Raw genomic sequence first — 16,087 nt, forward strand, 5'->3', positions numbered from 1 at the left:
AAGTAAGAAGTATATATATATATATATATATATATATATATATATATATATATATATATATATATATATATGTCATAAAGAGTCATATGTATTTTGGAGCTACATTTTTAACTACATTTTCCGATGTTCCAAAGTAAGGTTTCTTGATAGTTACTTTTTTCACATGGCTTGCTTATTAATAAGTTATGAGTTTCTTGTGCTTTTAACAAGGATGTTTTTCACAGTGATTTCTGTAGGACAAAGGTTAATAACTATGTAAGAAATATGAGAAATATTATGGAATAGAACATCATTGTATCATGTATCACTATGTATTATGGCTACCAATATTGCTCACTTGATGTAGCTTTCTTATATTCAGGCTCTTTCCTGTATATTATTCGAAAGAAAGGATGGTGTTTCACGCTTTTTATTATTTTCTTCTCGGCTTTCTTAACATTTTGAAAAGTCAATCTGGTATGAAATTTGATTTTTTGTGTGATTTTAACTTTAGCAGTATTACTTGCTTCATGTTATTATTACAGTTTTAGACCATTTGAAGTCTTTTGCATGTGTATCTGTTATAGTAATCAATTTTTTATTACGGATAAGACTTGTATGGGTTAAAACGTTTTTGTTTGTATTTATTGCACGAATTACTGATGAAATTGATGACTGCTTGGTTTTACCCCCTTCCATTCGTTTTGTGTTGATTCGCTTTTATTTCTTCCACGTGGACTTGTAATTTTTGTTCTGCAGAAAAGTTACAGAAGCGGTTGCTCGCTATTTTGGATTTGTCTTTGCACGAGAGAAGTCTACAAGGAACCTTATTTAATTGTTTGAGATTCATTTCTTTTTTATTGGGTCTAGAATCGTCCGGATTTCATGTGACTTCTGTATTTAGGAAGAAACTGTCAGATGTTCGGTTGGTACATATAGCTGAAATGAGAAATAGCGGAGAGAATTCCATTGATCTATTTTTTGTTGATTCAATCTACAATTGAAATTGTTATATTTTTATAAATTTGGAAATGCATCAGTTTCCACAATATCAAACAGAAGTTCACTTTATGGCACTTTTTAGTAACTTTTGTCTTCTTTATTTCTGGTTGTTATATACAATAACTGCGAGTCTTCGGAAATCACTTGGTTTCATGTATCTCACTCTTCAGGATTGGTTGAGTTCCAGAGATGTAATAGTAACAGAAATTTTTGAAATCTTGTTGAGCTTGGCTGATCAATGTTTCGGTCTGTTGTCCCACAATTTTCTGTCATCCGCTTGTTATAAAAATGTGGCTCATCTTTTTATCGTTATGAATTTTCGTTTTCTAGAATTTGAGGAATTGATTTCAGTTGTAAAGAAACGCTTTTTCCTACTGCATTTATGTTTTTGTGCATGATAAACTTTCCAACTCACAGCAGTGTTGTTTTCGGGAATGCTGTGTTTGGTTCCAGGAGCTTTTATTTCTTTGTTGGGGAGGGAGGACGTGGCTCAGTGAATTGTCTCTTTTCATGCTTTTAAAATGGGTTTTGAGGTTATGAGCAGGAATTGGACTGTGTAGGAGATGGGTATCAAATCCCGATGGGTCTTGATAGTTCTTCCTTCCTTAGGCAAGTATGGAGTTCGTGTCACTTTGTTTATTGAAAATGTCAGCAAGAGTTGAATGAACCCTATTTTTTCAAATGAAATAGAATGTTTGTAATAGACCTTATTTCCAGCCTGCTTCGGTAAAGGAATAAAGTAATGGCAACCAATGAAAATGTTGGCAGATTGGATCACAAAATTCATCGAGGTAGTATGTTCATTAGTAGTTTCACGTGAAGGTGGTGGTTGATTGTTTTACAGTAATCAGTAAACAAGTTTGTAATCAGTTGAATTTTTGTAAGTATGGTAAGCGATTGTTTATTGTTAGGCCACTGTTCTGTAACTGCGAAGTTCGGCTTAGTTCTGATGGTTGTCTATTGTGGTGATGAAGGATTTGTATTTCCATGCTGTAATTTGTGCTTAAGGCGTTAGAAGTCTTTTATTTTTTTGTTCACATTAGTGGACTGCTGCACTTCTTGCAAATGAGTCAGCTTTTTTAGTGCGTGGAATGTTTTGCATTTTTTACGCATTGTTACATTATCACCTTTTGCAATGAAATCATCACAAAAGTTTATGTTATCTAATGAGAGGCAGAGAACATTATCGGTGTTTTTTACATCGTAATAAAATTAAAAGAATACCTTCACGAAAATAATCTTAGTTTCGATTATTCCCAATATTAATTTTCAAACTAGTGATGCGGAACTATTTAGTACACAGAGTTGGTGGTAAAGCGAAGAAGAAAGCTGTTAAGAAAGGAAGTGGAGTTAACGCTAAAGCTTTTACATTCCAGTCTGCTGTTAAAGCAAGTCGCGCCATTCGCAGGTATTTCTTATGTCAATTCTTTTAATTGGTGAATATTCCAACCAACTGATATGAAAAGCTTTGTTTTTGCAATTCGGACGTAGCTTACAATGAATAGTTCTAAATCATATTCCTAAAATCGTGTTTTGGAATATTTTATTATTAATAGTTTTATCAGGGCAGCAGATAAGGATGAAAAGAAAAAGCACATACCGGTAGTCGATCGCACTCCTGTCGAGCTACCACCAGTCATTGTTGCTATTGTTGGTCCTTCAAAGGTATGCACAATTCAAATTTATTTGTTCTCGATGCATTCATTATTACAAATACTACGAATTTAAAAAAAAACGCTTGATTGTCACGAGTTGGAACCATTCAGTTTAGGTTTTTTTTCATGTTGAATGTAATCTGAATGAATGCTTCAACTGTTGGGTCTTTTCATCCTGTCCATTGCGTTTTAAGGTTGGAAAAAGTACGTTGCTGCGATGTCTAGTAAAGCATTATGTGAGACATACCTTAACTGAGATCCGTGGACCAATCACCATTGTTACTGGCAAAACTCGACGAGTAACATTTGTTGAAGTTAATAATGATTTAAAATCCATGATCGATATTGCGAAAGTTGTTGATCTGGTATTTTTTTTCCCCACTAACTGTATCTATTATGTTTGCAAAACGTAAATCAAATTAAAAACTGTTTCACGTAGCAGTAAACACTCAAATCTAGTAATGATTCCTTGCTAAGATAGCTTTTATGTCATACATTCCGTGACTTTCCCACAACTAACAGATGTTTTAATGTCTATTCCCTCAGATGGATAGTGATTTGTTTACGCTTCATATGAAATATCTTCCTTGGCTTGCTTGAAATTTACAGAACCTATGTCGTCATATTTAGAAACTAGAAAGTGTTAATATTCAAGAGTATTTCGATAAGAGGATATTTCATATAAGTATAAAACTTGTTAGGAGCTAAGGTGGATTTTGTACTTCTTTTTCTGATTTCTTAAGTTTGATTTTTCATTTTTAATTGAATTATTAGTGAAATAATTTTAGGTTTTGCTAATGGTAGATGCTTCTTATGGATTCGAAATGGAGACATTCGAATTTCTTAATATATGTCAAGTGCATGGAATGCCTCGAATTATGGGTGTTCTTAGCCATCTTGATGTAATTAAGAAAAAGGAGAAGTTGAAACATACGAAGAAATTACTGAAACATCGTTTTTGGACAGAAGTTTATCAGGTTATTATTTTGAAGTTTGGTCTGAATATCTCATTGTTATGTGGAGATCTTTTAAAGTAGAAAATGTTATTTAAGTCATGCATATTCCTGGAAACTTAGTCGTAATAAGAAGGACTGATATTCGTTGATAACCTGGAACTAAATACTAGAAAGTGATAATGAAAAAAGTGGAACTAACCACGACTTGCAGAAGTTTCTTACCAAGAAATCATTATGTAATTCCTTTTATTTGTTGTACGTAATAGCTGTAGATAAGTTATTTTGCAATTTTTTTTTCCTCCTCCCGCGTTTGTTAACCATTCTTATCTCAGGATTGAGAATCTGATTTATCATGTTTGTAGGGTGCAAAATTATTTTATTTGTCGGGGATGATCAATGAACAATATTTAAAAAATGAAGTCCGCAATCTTGCACGTTTCATATCTGTCACAAAGTTTCGTCCTCTAATCTGGAGAACCAGTCATCCATATGTTTATTGTGATCGTTACGAAGATCTAACGGATCAAGAGGTATATCAGTATATGCGAAAGATAAAACTTTTCGGTTATTTTGGCTGAATATTACATTCTGGACATTAAATTCACGAATATTACAAATCTTTTATTAATGAATTGTGAACTTTTGTGCATTTTGTGCTAGGTATTGACAAAAGTGATCATAAAACAATTTATTTCCGTTCCTGTGGAGCTCATATGTGCTAATTGAACATATTGTTCATTCCAAATAAGATTGTACAACAGAATTATAGAAACTTTTACGTTCAAGCATTGTTAACCTATGTGTAAGAATTTTAATTTGAAGCTACTTCGCGAAAAGCCATTGGCGAATCGCATGATTTCGTTATATGGTTGGGTGCGTGGAACGTTCCTCAAAAATCATTCTGCTGTACATATACCTGGAATAGGCGATTTAATGATCAAGGATGTATGTTTGGATTTCCTTGTACTTAACTAAGCACTAATTTTTTTACTTATATAACCTCATTTTTAAGGAATAAAATCCCTAGAAACGGTTAGAACGACAAGATTGTAATCAAACATTTTAATCATTTAGGTGACGGCTTTACCGGATCCATGCCCGCTGCCATCGAAAGAAAAGATGAAACGCTCACTGAATGAAAAGGAGCGTATTATTTACGCTCCATTTTCTGGTCTTGGTGGTATCGTTTACGACAAAGTAACTTTTTGTTGCATTTTTTTCTTATCAGCTAAAAGAAATGGTAGCATTCTAACCATGGATATCTTTATTCAAATAAATTTAAATATCATTATTCATTATTTCATGACTGCTGCGATCAGTAAATATGATCAATCCCAGAATTTTTCAATAGGCTTTAAAAAGACAACAGACGATTTTCTTATTGCTATAGTGAGTGAGAAAGCGAGAAATTTGTAAGTGCGTCGACCGGTAATGTTAAGCGGCAGTTGAAAACTTGCTCTGATGACTGCATGTGAACAGAATTCTCGAGCTGCATTGCTTTATTTTGAAACGAATATTTCTAACTTTTACGAAGTCTTCCCGGTGCTTTCCCAACGATTTTTACCGTTTTATACTACTAATAATTCGTTGACATCTTTTCGGAAGACAATTCAGTTTTTTAGTTATGTAGTTCCTATACACCTTTGTTTTCCCAAATGATTTTTTGCTTCAGGATGCTATTTATATTGAAACGGGTGGCTCACATTCATATAAAAAACCTCGGCACGAACTCATTGAAGTGTTGGGAAATGTTAAGGAGGGTATCGATGATAAAATGCACAAAACAGCATTGAAAGTGATTACAAATTCCCAAGTCGCTATACCTCATAGTGAGAGTGAAAGCGAAATGGATGGTAATGGTGAGAGGTTTTAGTTAATTTATTCAAAGAACTCAAAAAAAGATTTCATAAATTCAGTTTATTAATGAGTAGTTCGCATAGTTGTTAACTTTTTAACCAAATGTTTGTTATGATTAGATTGTAATACGAAAGATGAAATGGAAAGCAATGACGAAGAGTCAAGTGACTTTGACGATTTGAACAGTGAAAGTGATGTATCTGAGGATGAAAATGATGGAAAAGGCACTGAAAAAAAGGCCATTAAACGTTGGTCTGTACTTTGTACGCGAGCAAAATTATTGTACAACGAGAAAAAATCGAAGAAAGTGAATTGGACTAAAATCGTGTATTCTGATTCTGGTTAGTGTTTTCTCCGCAGTGATAAATGCATGGTATCCCGAAATAAATATTTCCGCATTCTTTTTTGTTGTTTGTTGCTTTTATATGACATGCACTCTTCTCAGTAATACATGTCGGTTTGTCTATCGCCTTGAACTGCGATCAACGTTTAGCTTTAGTAATATAAAATTAAATTAGATTACGATACTCTTCCTTAAAATAAATGAAATTTAATATGGACTTCAGTTATCAAATGAAAGATGAATAATTTGACAGTATAATTATTTTAATCATCAGACTTGCATGACCAGAATGAAGAGAAGCAAAATGAAGTACTTGGTGGCCTTTTCAAAGTTCAAATTCGAACCAGGAAAACCGCTGATCACTTGGTTAGTATTGTGAAGTTATCGTTTCATATAGTTGGAATATCTATTTTGGTAGTTTACGGTTTGAATTTAGTATTATGCAGAAGACAAGGATTGTTTATTAATACCACTAATTTTTACAGGAAGATGGTTTTTTCTATTGTAAACCATCAACAGTTACATCTCAACAGCTTTTAAAGCAACGAGATTGGGACGATTTGGAGGTTTGTTCATAAATGTTAAATATTTAATTCGACAACGATTCTGTAATTATCTATTAATTGTAGATAAATTTACTCAGAAAGTCAATAAACATTTGTGTGGATAGTGAAAGGTGTTTGTTATGAGTTTGGTTTCATTTAGGTTCGTGCATCGATTGCGGATTGCTTCGTTACGGGAAAGTGGAATCCTGATGAAGACGCTACTATACAGTTAAAAGATGGTAATATTATAAAGTAAAATTATAGCAATAGTATAAAGTAGGTATACGTTATGCAGTAGTTCCAAGGAAAACTACCATTATTTTTCGATGTTATATCGATTTCTTTGCATCTTACTGCGACAGTTGATAACCAGCTTTCTTTTCAGAAAGGCATACTTGTGGTAAAAAAGGAAATTCTAGCGTTAACGATAAAAATGATGGTGCTTTTAGTGAAGAAAAGTTTTGTTTCTTTTTGATTATCTTACTAGATGTTTATTTAATATTTCTGATTTGAGTTCTTTTTACAGCTAGTGAAGATAGGGTTGAACGCATTGATCTAACTGAAGAAAAGATAGATCCAGCAACAGCAACAAAGAGAAGTGAAGAAGAAGCAGCTGAACGACGAAAAATTGACAAAGAAAAATTGAAAAGTCGTTTCAACGCTGAGTATGATGAGACGAATAAACATTATGTACAACTGAAGGGAGAACTTGAAGAGCAGTCAAAGGTGTGCTATGTTTATTTTAGTTGTGTAATATCTTTGAATTTAGTTTGGTTTAAATGAACACTATCTGTTTCAGTTATCATGTAGTTTAATTACAAAACTAAAAATTGTTTTAAAAAATAAAAAAAATGTTTGAGTATAATTGGAGCATGTGCCACTGTAAAACTGAAACGAATTTTTGAATTGAAACCATTAGAAGTTGGATTACTGATCTCTTACAGCTCAACAGGTCAATTTTCGAAGAGCTGGATGAAACAGCTCGACAACAGTTAGAGGGTTTTCGACCTGGGTTATATGTTCGAGTAGAATTCGAGGATGTGCCTGTAGAATTTTTACAGCATTTCGACCCAACTAGACCCTGCATTATAGGTGGTCTTCTGACCGGTGAACAGAATATTGGTTCTGTACAAGTAGGTTTTTGTCAGAAATGTTATTCATAAGTGATTTTAGCGTTTCATTTCACCATGTCACTGGGTTTTTATAAGTTATGAATTTTGATATTGATATTGAATTTTCGATGTTCTAGGTACGGGTGAAGAAACACAGATGGTATGAGCGGATATTGAAGTCACGAGATCCTCTGATTATATCATGTGGTTGGAGGCGATTTCAAACTGTTGTCAGTCATTTTCTGTCTTTGTTTCTTCTTGCACTTTGTAGATTATGTAATTGTATTATAAAAGATATTTGAGAGTGATTACGCATTACCTCAAACTTCAACCAAAACTATTTTAGACTTTAGAATCTTATTTCGAAACATTACTGATTTGAAATAAGATCCTAAAGTCTAAGATTTTCCTTAACTTTTATTTTCGGTTTTTCTTCGATAATTTTTTCCGGATTGTTTTTGGGTTGTCTAAGTAACCTTTAAATCAGGTTTCAGGTCATATATTCGATACAGGATCACAACATGAGACAGCGTTTCTTGAAATACACACCAGAGCATATGTTCTGTCAGGCAGTCTTCTGGGGGCCAATAACAGCACAGAATACAGGATTCCTTGCAGTACAATCGCTAAATAGAGATATGGTTCGTAAATAATGACATATGTTGATTTAAACTAAAATAACTAAAATAAGGAAATTTAAACTAAAATTTTTATTTAAAAAATTTTAATACATATGTTTAGAAAAATTAGTGTCTAGTCTTTGTATGAGATTATATTTTAAACGAAGAATTCATTTAAAGTGCAAGAAATTTCATAAAAGTAACCACTACGATAGATACTACCTTCATCTTCTTGCAGAAAGGCTTTAGGATTGCTGCAACAGGTGTTGTATTAAATTTGGATAAAGCCTTCCAAGTTGTGAAGAAACTAAAGCTTATTGGTCATCCTTACCGGATATTCAAGAAATCGGCTTTTATCAAGGTTTCTTAATGTTTTTTTGGGGGTTATTTATACGTTTATTTGCATTGTTTAATATTTCACGTTTGTTTATGCGTTTAAAGCAGCTTCTGAAAACGAAACTTCCTTGAACTTTATTGTTTTCGCAAATATGATAATATGATGATATGAAATAATATGTGCTGACTCTTTCAGGGAATGTTCAACACTGTCTTAGAAGTAGCAAAATTTGAAGGTGGTATTATACGCACAGTTAGTGGTATTCGTGGTCAAATCAAAAAAGCGTTACATGAGCCTACAGGCGCGTTTCGGGCAACTTTTGAAGATAAAATTCTCATGAGCGATATCGTTTTCCTTCGTGCTTGGGTGAGTGAAATTTTTTTGCCTGTTTCTTAAATCAGGTATATACTAAGGAATTACTGATAAAATATGACATTACTTTTGTTTTCTTTTATAGGTTAAAAATTTGCACTACACTTTCTTTCCAGGTATCTGTACCCGTACCTCATTTCTATACTCCTATAACAGATCTTTTATTATCATTGAACCAAGAATGGGAGGGCATGCGGACAGTAGGTCGCTTACGTTTCGAAATGGGTTTGAAACCACCGATGAAGTTGGATTCCTTTTACAAGGTAAGAAATTTACTTTCACGATTTTTTTGACATTCTTTAAATTTTGAAGCACTGTGAATATCTTTTGCGTTGCTAGTTCTGATTTTTTTGCAGCCAGTTGAAAGACGACCATTTGATCCTGCACCGTTGCTTATTCCAAAAACACTTCAGAAAGAGCTACCATATCGATTAAAACCGAAATTTGTGAAAGAAATTAAGAAAAAGGGTGATAAACTTGTAGAAAAGTATAGTGGAGTTGTACTAGAGCCACATGAAAGCAAGGTAAACTCATATTTTCTGCATTGATTTTTATGGTGTCCTAAGTAATTTGAAGATGACTATAAATTGATGATTTATAATGACACTTTAGATAAATCGATTCATGGAAACACTGGGTACGGTGCATGCGGAAAAAGTGAGGGCAGAAAGAACAGCAATGGCACAACGTGTCAAAAAACATCGCGTAGTAAGTTCCTTTTTTTTATCGTAACAGAAAGCTGCCATACAACTTTATAGAATTTCCTTAATTACTGTCAACATTAAAACCACATAAGTTATGATGGGATTTGTTCTTATGGACCTTCTCTTAGGACAAATACCTTTTGCGGTAAGCTCGCTGCTTATATTAAACTCATGTCCACTAAAAAAATTAGCGCTGTACAACTGATATTGCCTTTTTTATTGCAAAAGTCCTAGCTTGTTTTCTTTGATCGATTTTACCCATTAAAGTCATAATCATTCTGCAGAATTGACCTCGTTGCCTGATCATGTATTTTGTATAATGGGTTCAACTAATTTTGCTAAACAATAATCGGAAAATTTACCCTTCTTTTCGTGTCAGTTTTTATCTTATATTTCTGTAGGAAATGGCAGCATTGGAAGCACAACGAGAATATGGAATAAAAAAAAAAAAGAAGATTTGCCGTTTACTTTCCAAGCGAGAACAGATGAAATTGCGCAAAGCACTGGATTCCGTTAACGATAGTAAATAAGGATCTTTTTAACAACTTGAAATTCCTTCAATATACTTGTCTGTTTTGGTGTTTTAAGCGAATCGTTTTTATTGTTTCCTGTTTTTCTGTCTTATTTTTGGTTGAACAATAAAATTTAAACTGAAACATTTAGTGTCTCCATTTATCTACTCCCAAAGTTTTCAAGACATTGTTTTCTGTGAAATTTTAAAACGGAATCTATGAAGAAATCTTTTTCAAATGCAATTGCGTAAGTGTAGTCCAAGTTGCTGAAATCAGTTTCAGTTTCATTTAGGAATTTTGTTGATTTATGGTGACTTTGGTCATGGTGACTTTCCTTCCTACAAAATTCATCAGATTGGAAAGATATTAAGGACCTCTGCTATGATCTTTTTGATCTTTCTGAAGGTCAAACGTTGGAGTGTGACGTGGGACGTACGCTTTTGTAATTCAAGAGTCGGGTACTTTGCATAGCTCTAAATGTTCGGTTTGGGACCATGGTGGTACAATTTTTCGCAGTTTCATCGCTCCGAATTGACAATGGATAATTTGATATCAGTTCCATCTCCATACATTGAACTGACAATTTTTGGAACATTCAAGGCTGCTGAATTTTTGTCATTTGCTGGTATGTTTAAAGTTTTTTTTTAAACCGATAAATCTGGGAATTCTGTCACCACTTTTGGCTGTTGATGCTCAACATTAAGCTGCTTTTTGAATGTTATTCTTCAAGGTTTCCGTTCTTGTTTTTCTGTTCAAAGTCCATGATTTTTAATTTGATTCCTTTTTCTTAATGACGCGTTTCTTCTAGGTGGCTGTATAATACATCCACTATATCGGCTGTTTCTTTTACGAAACTTAGCTCCCGAGATAACTACCAATAATTCAGCCAAAATAATTAGAAACAAATGTCGAAAAATGCAGGTATTTTAAATGACTTCACACGAGTTTAAAAACATTTGTAAAGAAATGAGTGACGGGATGAACTTCTGTTTCCAAATACTGTAAAGTTATTGAATTTCCTTTCTTGATTGGTTTGTTTTCGACTATGCGAAGATTTATTAGTTTCTACGCAAAGATTATGAATCACACATGTTGTTGGATACGGAGTTTGGAACTGTAATGACATATAACGCTATCAGTAAGTCTCATCGCAAAAATTTCATTTCACTTATAGGGACGATTTCTTTTGGCAAGTTTTGTTGTTGGGCCATTGAGCACGCTAGCTTACGCCACTTATTACTCGCTAGGTAGAAGAGATGCGGAGGAACTGTGCTATCAGATTAGATGCAGCGAGCAAATGATGGTTTGGGCAAGTCATTTACCTACTTTTCGTTTCAAGCTAAACTAAAAGAAAACTTATAATCTACTCCTGCCAGAATAATTGCCGATTCATTACTGAAGCATTCCACATTTATCAAGTTTCTCGTTTTTACCGAATTCATCTCTTTTGACGCATATCTTTGTTGTTTAGTCATTTACGTAGCTTTTTCAAAAAAATTGAAGTACATTTAAACGAAAGTAGCGAAATAAAAGATATTCTTGTAAATTTCAGGACCGCACTGCTGTCTCGCTAGGATTTGTTGGATGGTATTGGAAACGTTTCCAAGGAGCTGCTGACGGCATAAATCTGGCATCAGTCTATACTGCTTATTATTTCACGGTGCACACTTTATCACTATATTTGGAAGTGTGTTGAACTAGTTGAATTTGTCAATTTGGATTTCACGTGATTGAACTTCAATCCTGCAGTTACTGTGTTGCAGTAAGGACCCTGCGTTTGCAGACTCCTCGCTTATTTGGGATAATCATAGCCGTTAAATCTTATTAGACATTTTCGAAAGATTTTGGAAGACAATTACCCTACTCATACTTGGATTTATTTTTAATCTTTGTTTTACGCTTTATGCACCAAAACTACTTTTAGAAATTTTTAAGGCATAACTTCGTGGGAAACTTTTACTTCCTCGTGTTAAGAATAGTTCTTTATTTGCTTGGTAATGTTTTCTTCACAATGAACTGTTACTAAATTTGATTCCTTTTAGATACAAAAGCGATTAACAAATGCATCAGCAGCAGATAAAATCAAACCATCGCAACGACCAAAAAGTCTAGAGGAAGTCAAAGCAAAAAAGTCACTTCCACTTTTAGTGCAAACAGTAACAGAAGATAGCAAATCACTTGATTCGATGGCTTCGTTGCCCATACGAACATGACTGTGCAGTGCTTGTGATATTTAAATGCTGAATAAAGCATTAGGTGAAAACAAAGTTGTTCCACTACACAGTGATAACAAAGGAAACTATACGTAAATGCGGCAAAAAACATAAATTGTTTTGGGTTAGAAGAGTACTACTTCTTGCCTGACTCCGGCATGTGCAGGTACATCTAACCATCTAACGACTAATGTTTTTCCTAAGAGTCAAATTTCTGAAAAACTCTTATCCACTAAGTGTCCCAACTTTAGCCGTTTGAGTAAAAAAGCCTTGCACTTTTCCAGCTTTGATAAACGAGAAAAGTAGTCTTTGCTTTTACAGAAGATGAGCAAAACATAGAGAATCGATAACTATTTGATCGTCCATCACCTCCTAGAATTCTTTTATGAACAAAATTCGAATGGAGAATGATTTTCACTTCTCTAACATTACAAAGTTGCTGGAAATGAGAATGCAATAAAACTGAGACGGTATCTTGTATGTACAGATAAAACGCTTAACCAAGAGAAACAAATGAATGCAAGACAAAAGATATGGAAACCAATATGCATGCAATGATCAAATGAAAGAGGTAGCACCAAATTGAAAAATTAATTTCTTGAAATGCAGAAACAGTGCTAGTGCAGATGCAATTTAAACGACCAAAACGATAGGAATTAAATTTTTGGAACAGCAGGAAATGTACCAGATAAATATTCTTATATAGTACATCATTCGAATAAAGAAAAAGAAGGGAACAGATAAAACACGCCAGCAGCTATCGATAATGCACAGTGAGAAAAGACTCTTGAGTTTAAATAAAAAATAATTATTGCGTTTAATTAAAAGTAGCAACAAACAAAACTACCGCCTTCAATATGGATCACTTGCAAGTAAAAGTGAGAAAAAGTTTTACAAAAAAGAAAAAACAACTTAGGATATCCTAGCATTTCAGTTTGGATCTAGTATCTTTATTTTTTATTCGGTGAAGCTGAACAAGCATCATTCGTAGCGCTGTCAGTGTTGTTCAGAAACGGATTTTTAAGCCGTCGTGATTTCGTTGTGGAAACATAAATAATTGGAGATCTTGCAGTAATGGACGATGAGATCGACAAGGGATGGAGAATGGTACAGCGTTGAGGCGAACTGTTCGGTGACGAGGACTGTTCTATTATTTCGGTCAATTCTGGAATTATCCACAAATTACTTCAACTGATACGAGCTCATAAAAAGGTGTTTGAATAAATTCTACCAGTGCAAAGTAAAATGGAATTTCAAACTCTTTAGCACAAATTATATACAGATCTCTAACTCCTTGAATTACCCCATATTCTCTTAAATTCATAGAAATTTTGTATACATCCTTACCATGTTTCCAACATACCATTTTTTTTTTTATGTTCTACCTATGGTGTCTTATAAAGTCATCAAGATAACAAAATTAAATACGTCCAACTAACAAAACAAAATAAAACAGAAGCAAATAGTACGCCAAAACACGTTAAAGAATATTGGACAGTTCACATATACTGATCAAAATATTTATTGCATTTTAATTGTACGAAGTATAAATTTAAAAGATAGAATATAATTATGTAGAATTTCTCGAACATTTCATAGTTATTGTTTATAAATGAAAAATACATAGTAAAAGTAATATAGGTTGTACATTTTTACGATTAATGATTCAAGGACATAAACACTAACGACTTCATAGCTTTATTACTAAAAATTTTTCGCGCATTAAAGTCAGTATGGAATCAGAAAGAGAGAAGCTTTGTGTACAACGAAACCACAGTAAGAACAAGGCAGACCTACACAATCAATCCTCACTTCAGTTGTCGTGTTCCGTTTCTGGTATCATTTTCAGATTCGTAGAATGCAACATTATTGATGAATCTATATATTCTAAGCCACCACCTTTTTTTTTTTTGTTCGAGTACCTTGTACTCGAACGGGCGGTCGTCCAACATTTTGTCGTTCTTCTGACCTATTGTTGACGTTTATTGAACGAAAACTGTTGCAGCCAGAGTGGTTTGGAGATCTCCCTAGTAAGCGATGATTACTAAGACTAACTGCAAGTTTCTCAAGAGATTTATCAAGTCTAGCTTGCGAACGTCGCACAACCCGCATTTCTCCACTCAAACGGCGAGGTCTCTTCGGATTGTTTTGTTTTTGAATTTTTGCGAGTCTGTTGCGTGTTGCGGTACGAAAATTCTTGCATGCTTCCATCTCAACCGATATCGCTAATGCTGCAATCTCTATGCGTTATGAAAGATTTGCTTTAATGCCGTCCCTCACTGTTAATTAACTGAAAACGACAAGTGGATTTGGAGTTGTGCAATCACTTTTGCTAGCAGTGCATCCCGAATGTTATCCCAAATACTTTCGTGGAGGTTAATGTTATCCCAAACGTTATCCCAAACACTGTTAGGTTAATCGTCAGTAGTGTCATAAAACGTCTCACCAGTAACATTTGACGGAATATATGAATTACTTCATCAGGACCTGGTTACAGAAAAAACGAAAAAAAACGAAAAAACGAAAAAAACGTGATATTTAACAGAACATTCCAATGACACTTGACATTTAGCACGTACGATAAAATGTGAATTAAAAAAAACCCCACTGACAGTAACATGATATACATTAAAGTGTCAGATAGGCAGATAGTGAAATGAATTTCGGATATTCTGCGAATAATGCATTTCATGGTATGTTTTGTGAAAGTCTTATCAAGTGTGCTGATGCATACTTACAAGCACAATGCTTATTCAAAAAAAAATCTTACCTTCAAATTTTTTGGCTCGCCTCATCACGATCTCCCGCGATGGAGGGGACACATTTCTTCCAACAACCGGTTGCAAACTATGTGAAGCGGGAGGAGCAGAAAGTTTTTGAAGAGATGAGGGAGCATATTTGCCATGTTGACACTGACGTCCTGTTTTGGAACTCTAAAGCACAAACTATTTTACTTCGAATACACTGGATATGAAAGTGTGGATGCTACTTTGAAGAAAATGAAGAATGCAGCAAGCAAACTAATGAATTTTATAAATTAAATGAGTGTACCTGTTCTGCTATAGTTCTTTGTGTTCCCAACCGAGCAAAATGGTTGACACGTTGTCTCACCATACCACGATTATTGGATTTAATAGATAAAACACTTGGCCGCGATCCTGATGGTATATAAGCAGGACCTGCTACAATATCCTGAAATTATTCAAAATTTCCATAATTTATGTTATATATATATAATTTATATACATAATTTATGTTAAGATTTATATACATAATTGTTAAGATTTATATACATAATTTATGTTAAGATCCCATTAAATAGAGATTGTTACTGACATTACCAATAAATCATTTATTACCTCAGTCTTTGTTATGTTTAGACCATACCGTAAAGTTCACAAGTAAATAAATGCATGTGTGGGTAAACTTACATTTTCACTTCTTGCGCTCAAAAGCTGCATTTTGATAGCATCAGACTTTGAAAAATCCTCTCTCGAACCATTTGGTCGATCACTGTCCTCTACGCTATTCTAAAATTAAGAAATTAAAGCCAGAAATTAAAGTCTTTTGCATAATAAAAGAAACATAAGCATCAAAAAATAACTAACAATGAGATTGAGATATTTAACAAGCATAAGGATGAAACCCATTATTATTACAGATTCTGCTACTTCTAAGGATAAAACATATAAGCACTACTTTCATATAGGCATTTTAATTCTCCTTTCAATTAAACAGAACAAATTCCAGAATTCAGTTAATGTTTCCTGCTCTGTTGCATATAAAATTAAAACAGCAATATACAGAATATTCCTTCACTTGATCATTATACTTTCTCTCATTAGTAATTTCTAAAAATACTTATACTTTTGTAAGCTTC

The 16,087-nt window shown here is 33.6% G+C and overlaps 3 protein-coding genes across 3 annotated transcripts in view; 2 read left to right on the forward strand and 1 right to left on the reverse strand.

The window, feature by feature from the left end:
* The first annotated feature begins 1,690 nt into the window (after positions 1-1,690).
* LOAG_06959 (Bms1l protein) lies at positions 1,691-10,119 on the forward strand. Its single transcript, XM_020447302.1, has 23 exons — positions 1,691-1,772; positions 2,278-2,389; positions 2,547-2,646; positions 2,831-3,001; positions 3,425-3,613; positions 3,955-4,122; positions 4,415-4,537; positions 4,667-4,789; positions 5,265-5,451; positions 5,569-5,790; positions 6,067-6,158; positions 6,278-6,358; positions 6,498-6,576; positions 6,864-7,063; positions 7,282-7,470; positions 7,587-7,679; positions 7,944-8,090; positions 8,308-8,430; positions 8,602-8,772; positions 8,895-9,041; positions 9,135-9,302; positions 9,391-9,486; positions 9,884-10,119. Exons 1-23 carry the CDS (start codon positions 1,724-1,726, stop codon positions 10,010-10,012), a joined length of 3,159 nt encoding a protein of 1,052 aa, XP_020302454.1. The 5' UTR covers positions 1,691-1,723; the 3' UTR covers positions 10,013-10,119.
* Positions 10,120-10,397: 278 nt separating this feature from the next.
* On the forward strand, positions 10,398-12,272 carry LOAG_06962 (hypothetical protein). The gene is made up of 5 exons (XM_003142494.2): positions 10,398-10,619; positions 10,803-10,915; positions 11,169-11,303; positions 11,547-11,654; positions 12,037-12,272. Exons 1-5 carry the CDS (start codon positions 10,472-10,474, stop codon positions 12,205-12,207), a joined length of 675 nt encoding a protein of 224 aa, XP_003142542.1. The 5' UTR covers positions 10,398-10,471; the 3' UTR covers positions 12,208-12,272.
* An 885-nt stretch (positions 12,273-13,157) lies between these two features.
* Positions 13,158-16,087, reverse strand: part of LOAG_16356 (hypothetical protein) — a gene marked incomplete at both ends in the record, with an annotated part of 9,205 nt that continues 6,275 nt past the window's right edge. Inside the window, 5 exons of the mRNA XM_020449009.1 lie at positions 13,158-13,372; positions 14,130-14,438; positions 14,978-15,140; positions 15,259-15,399; positions 15,639-15,737. Of these exons, the coding sequence (XP_020307557.1) occupies positions 13,158-13,372; positions 14,130-14,438; positions 14,978-15,140; positions 15,259-15,399; positions 15,639-15,737 (927 nt within the window). The remainder of the gene's footprint in view (positions 13,373-14,129; positions 14,439-14,977; positions 15,141-15,258; positions 15,400-15,638; positions 15,738-16,087) is intronic.

This window comes from Loa loa (assembly GCF_000183805.2).
Source record: "Loa loa unplaced genomic scaffold supercont3.1, whole genome shotgun sequence".
NCBI classification, from domain to species: Eukaryota; Metazoa; Nematoda; class Chromadorea; order Rhabditida; family Onchocercidae; genus Loa; species Loa loa.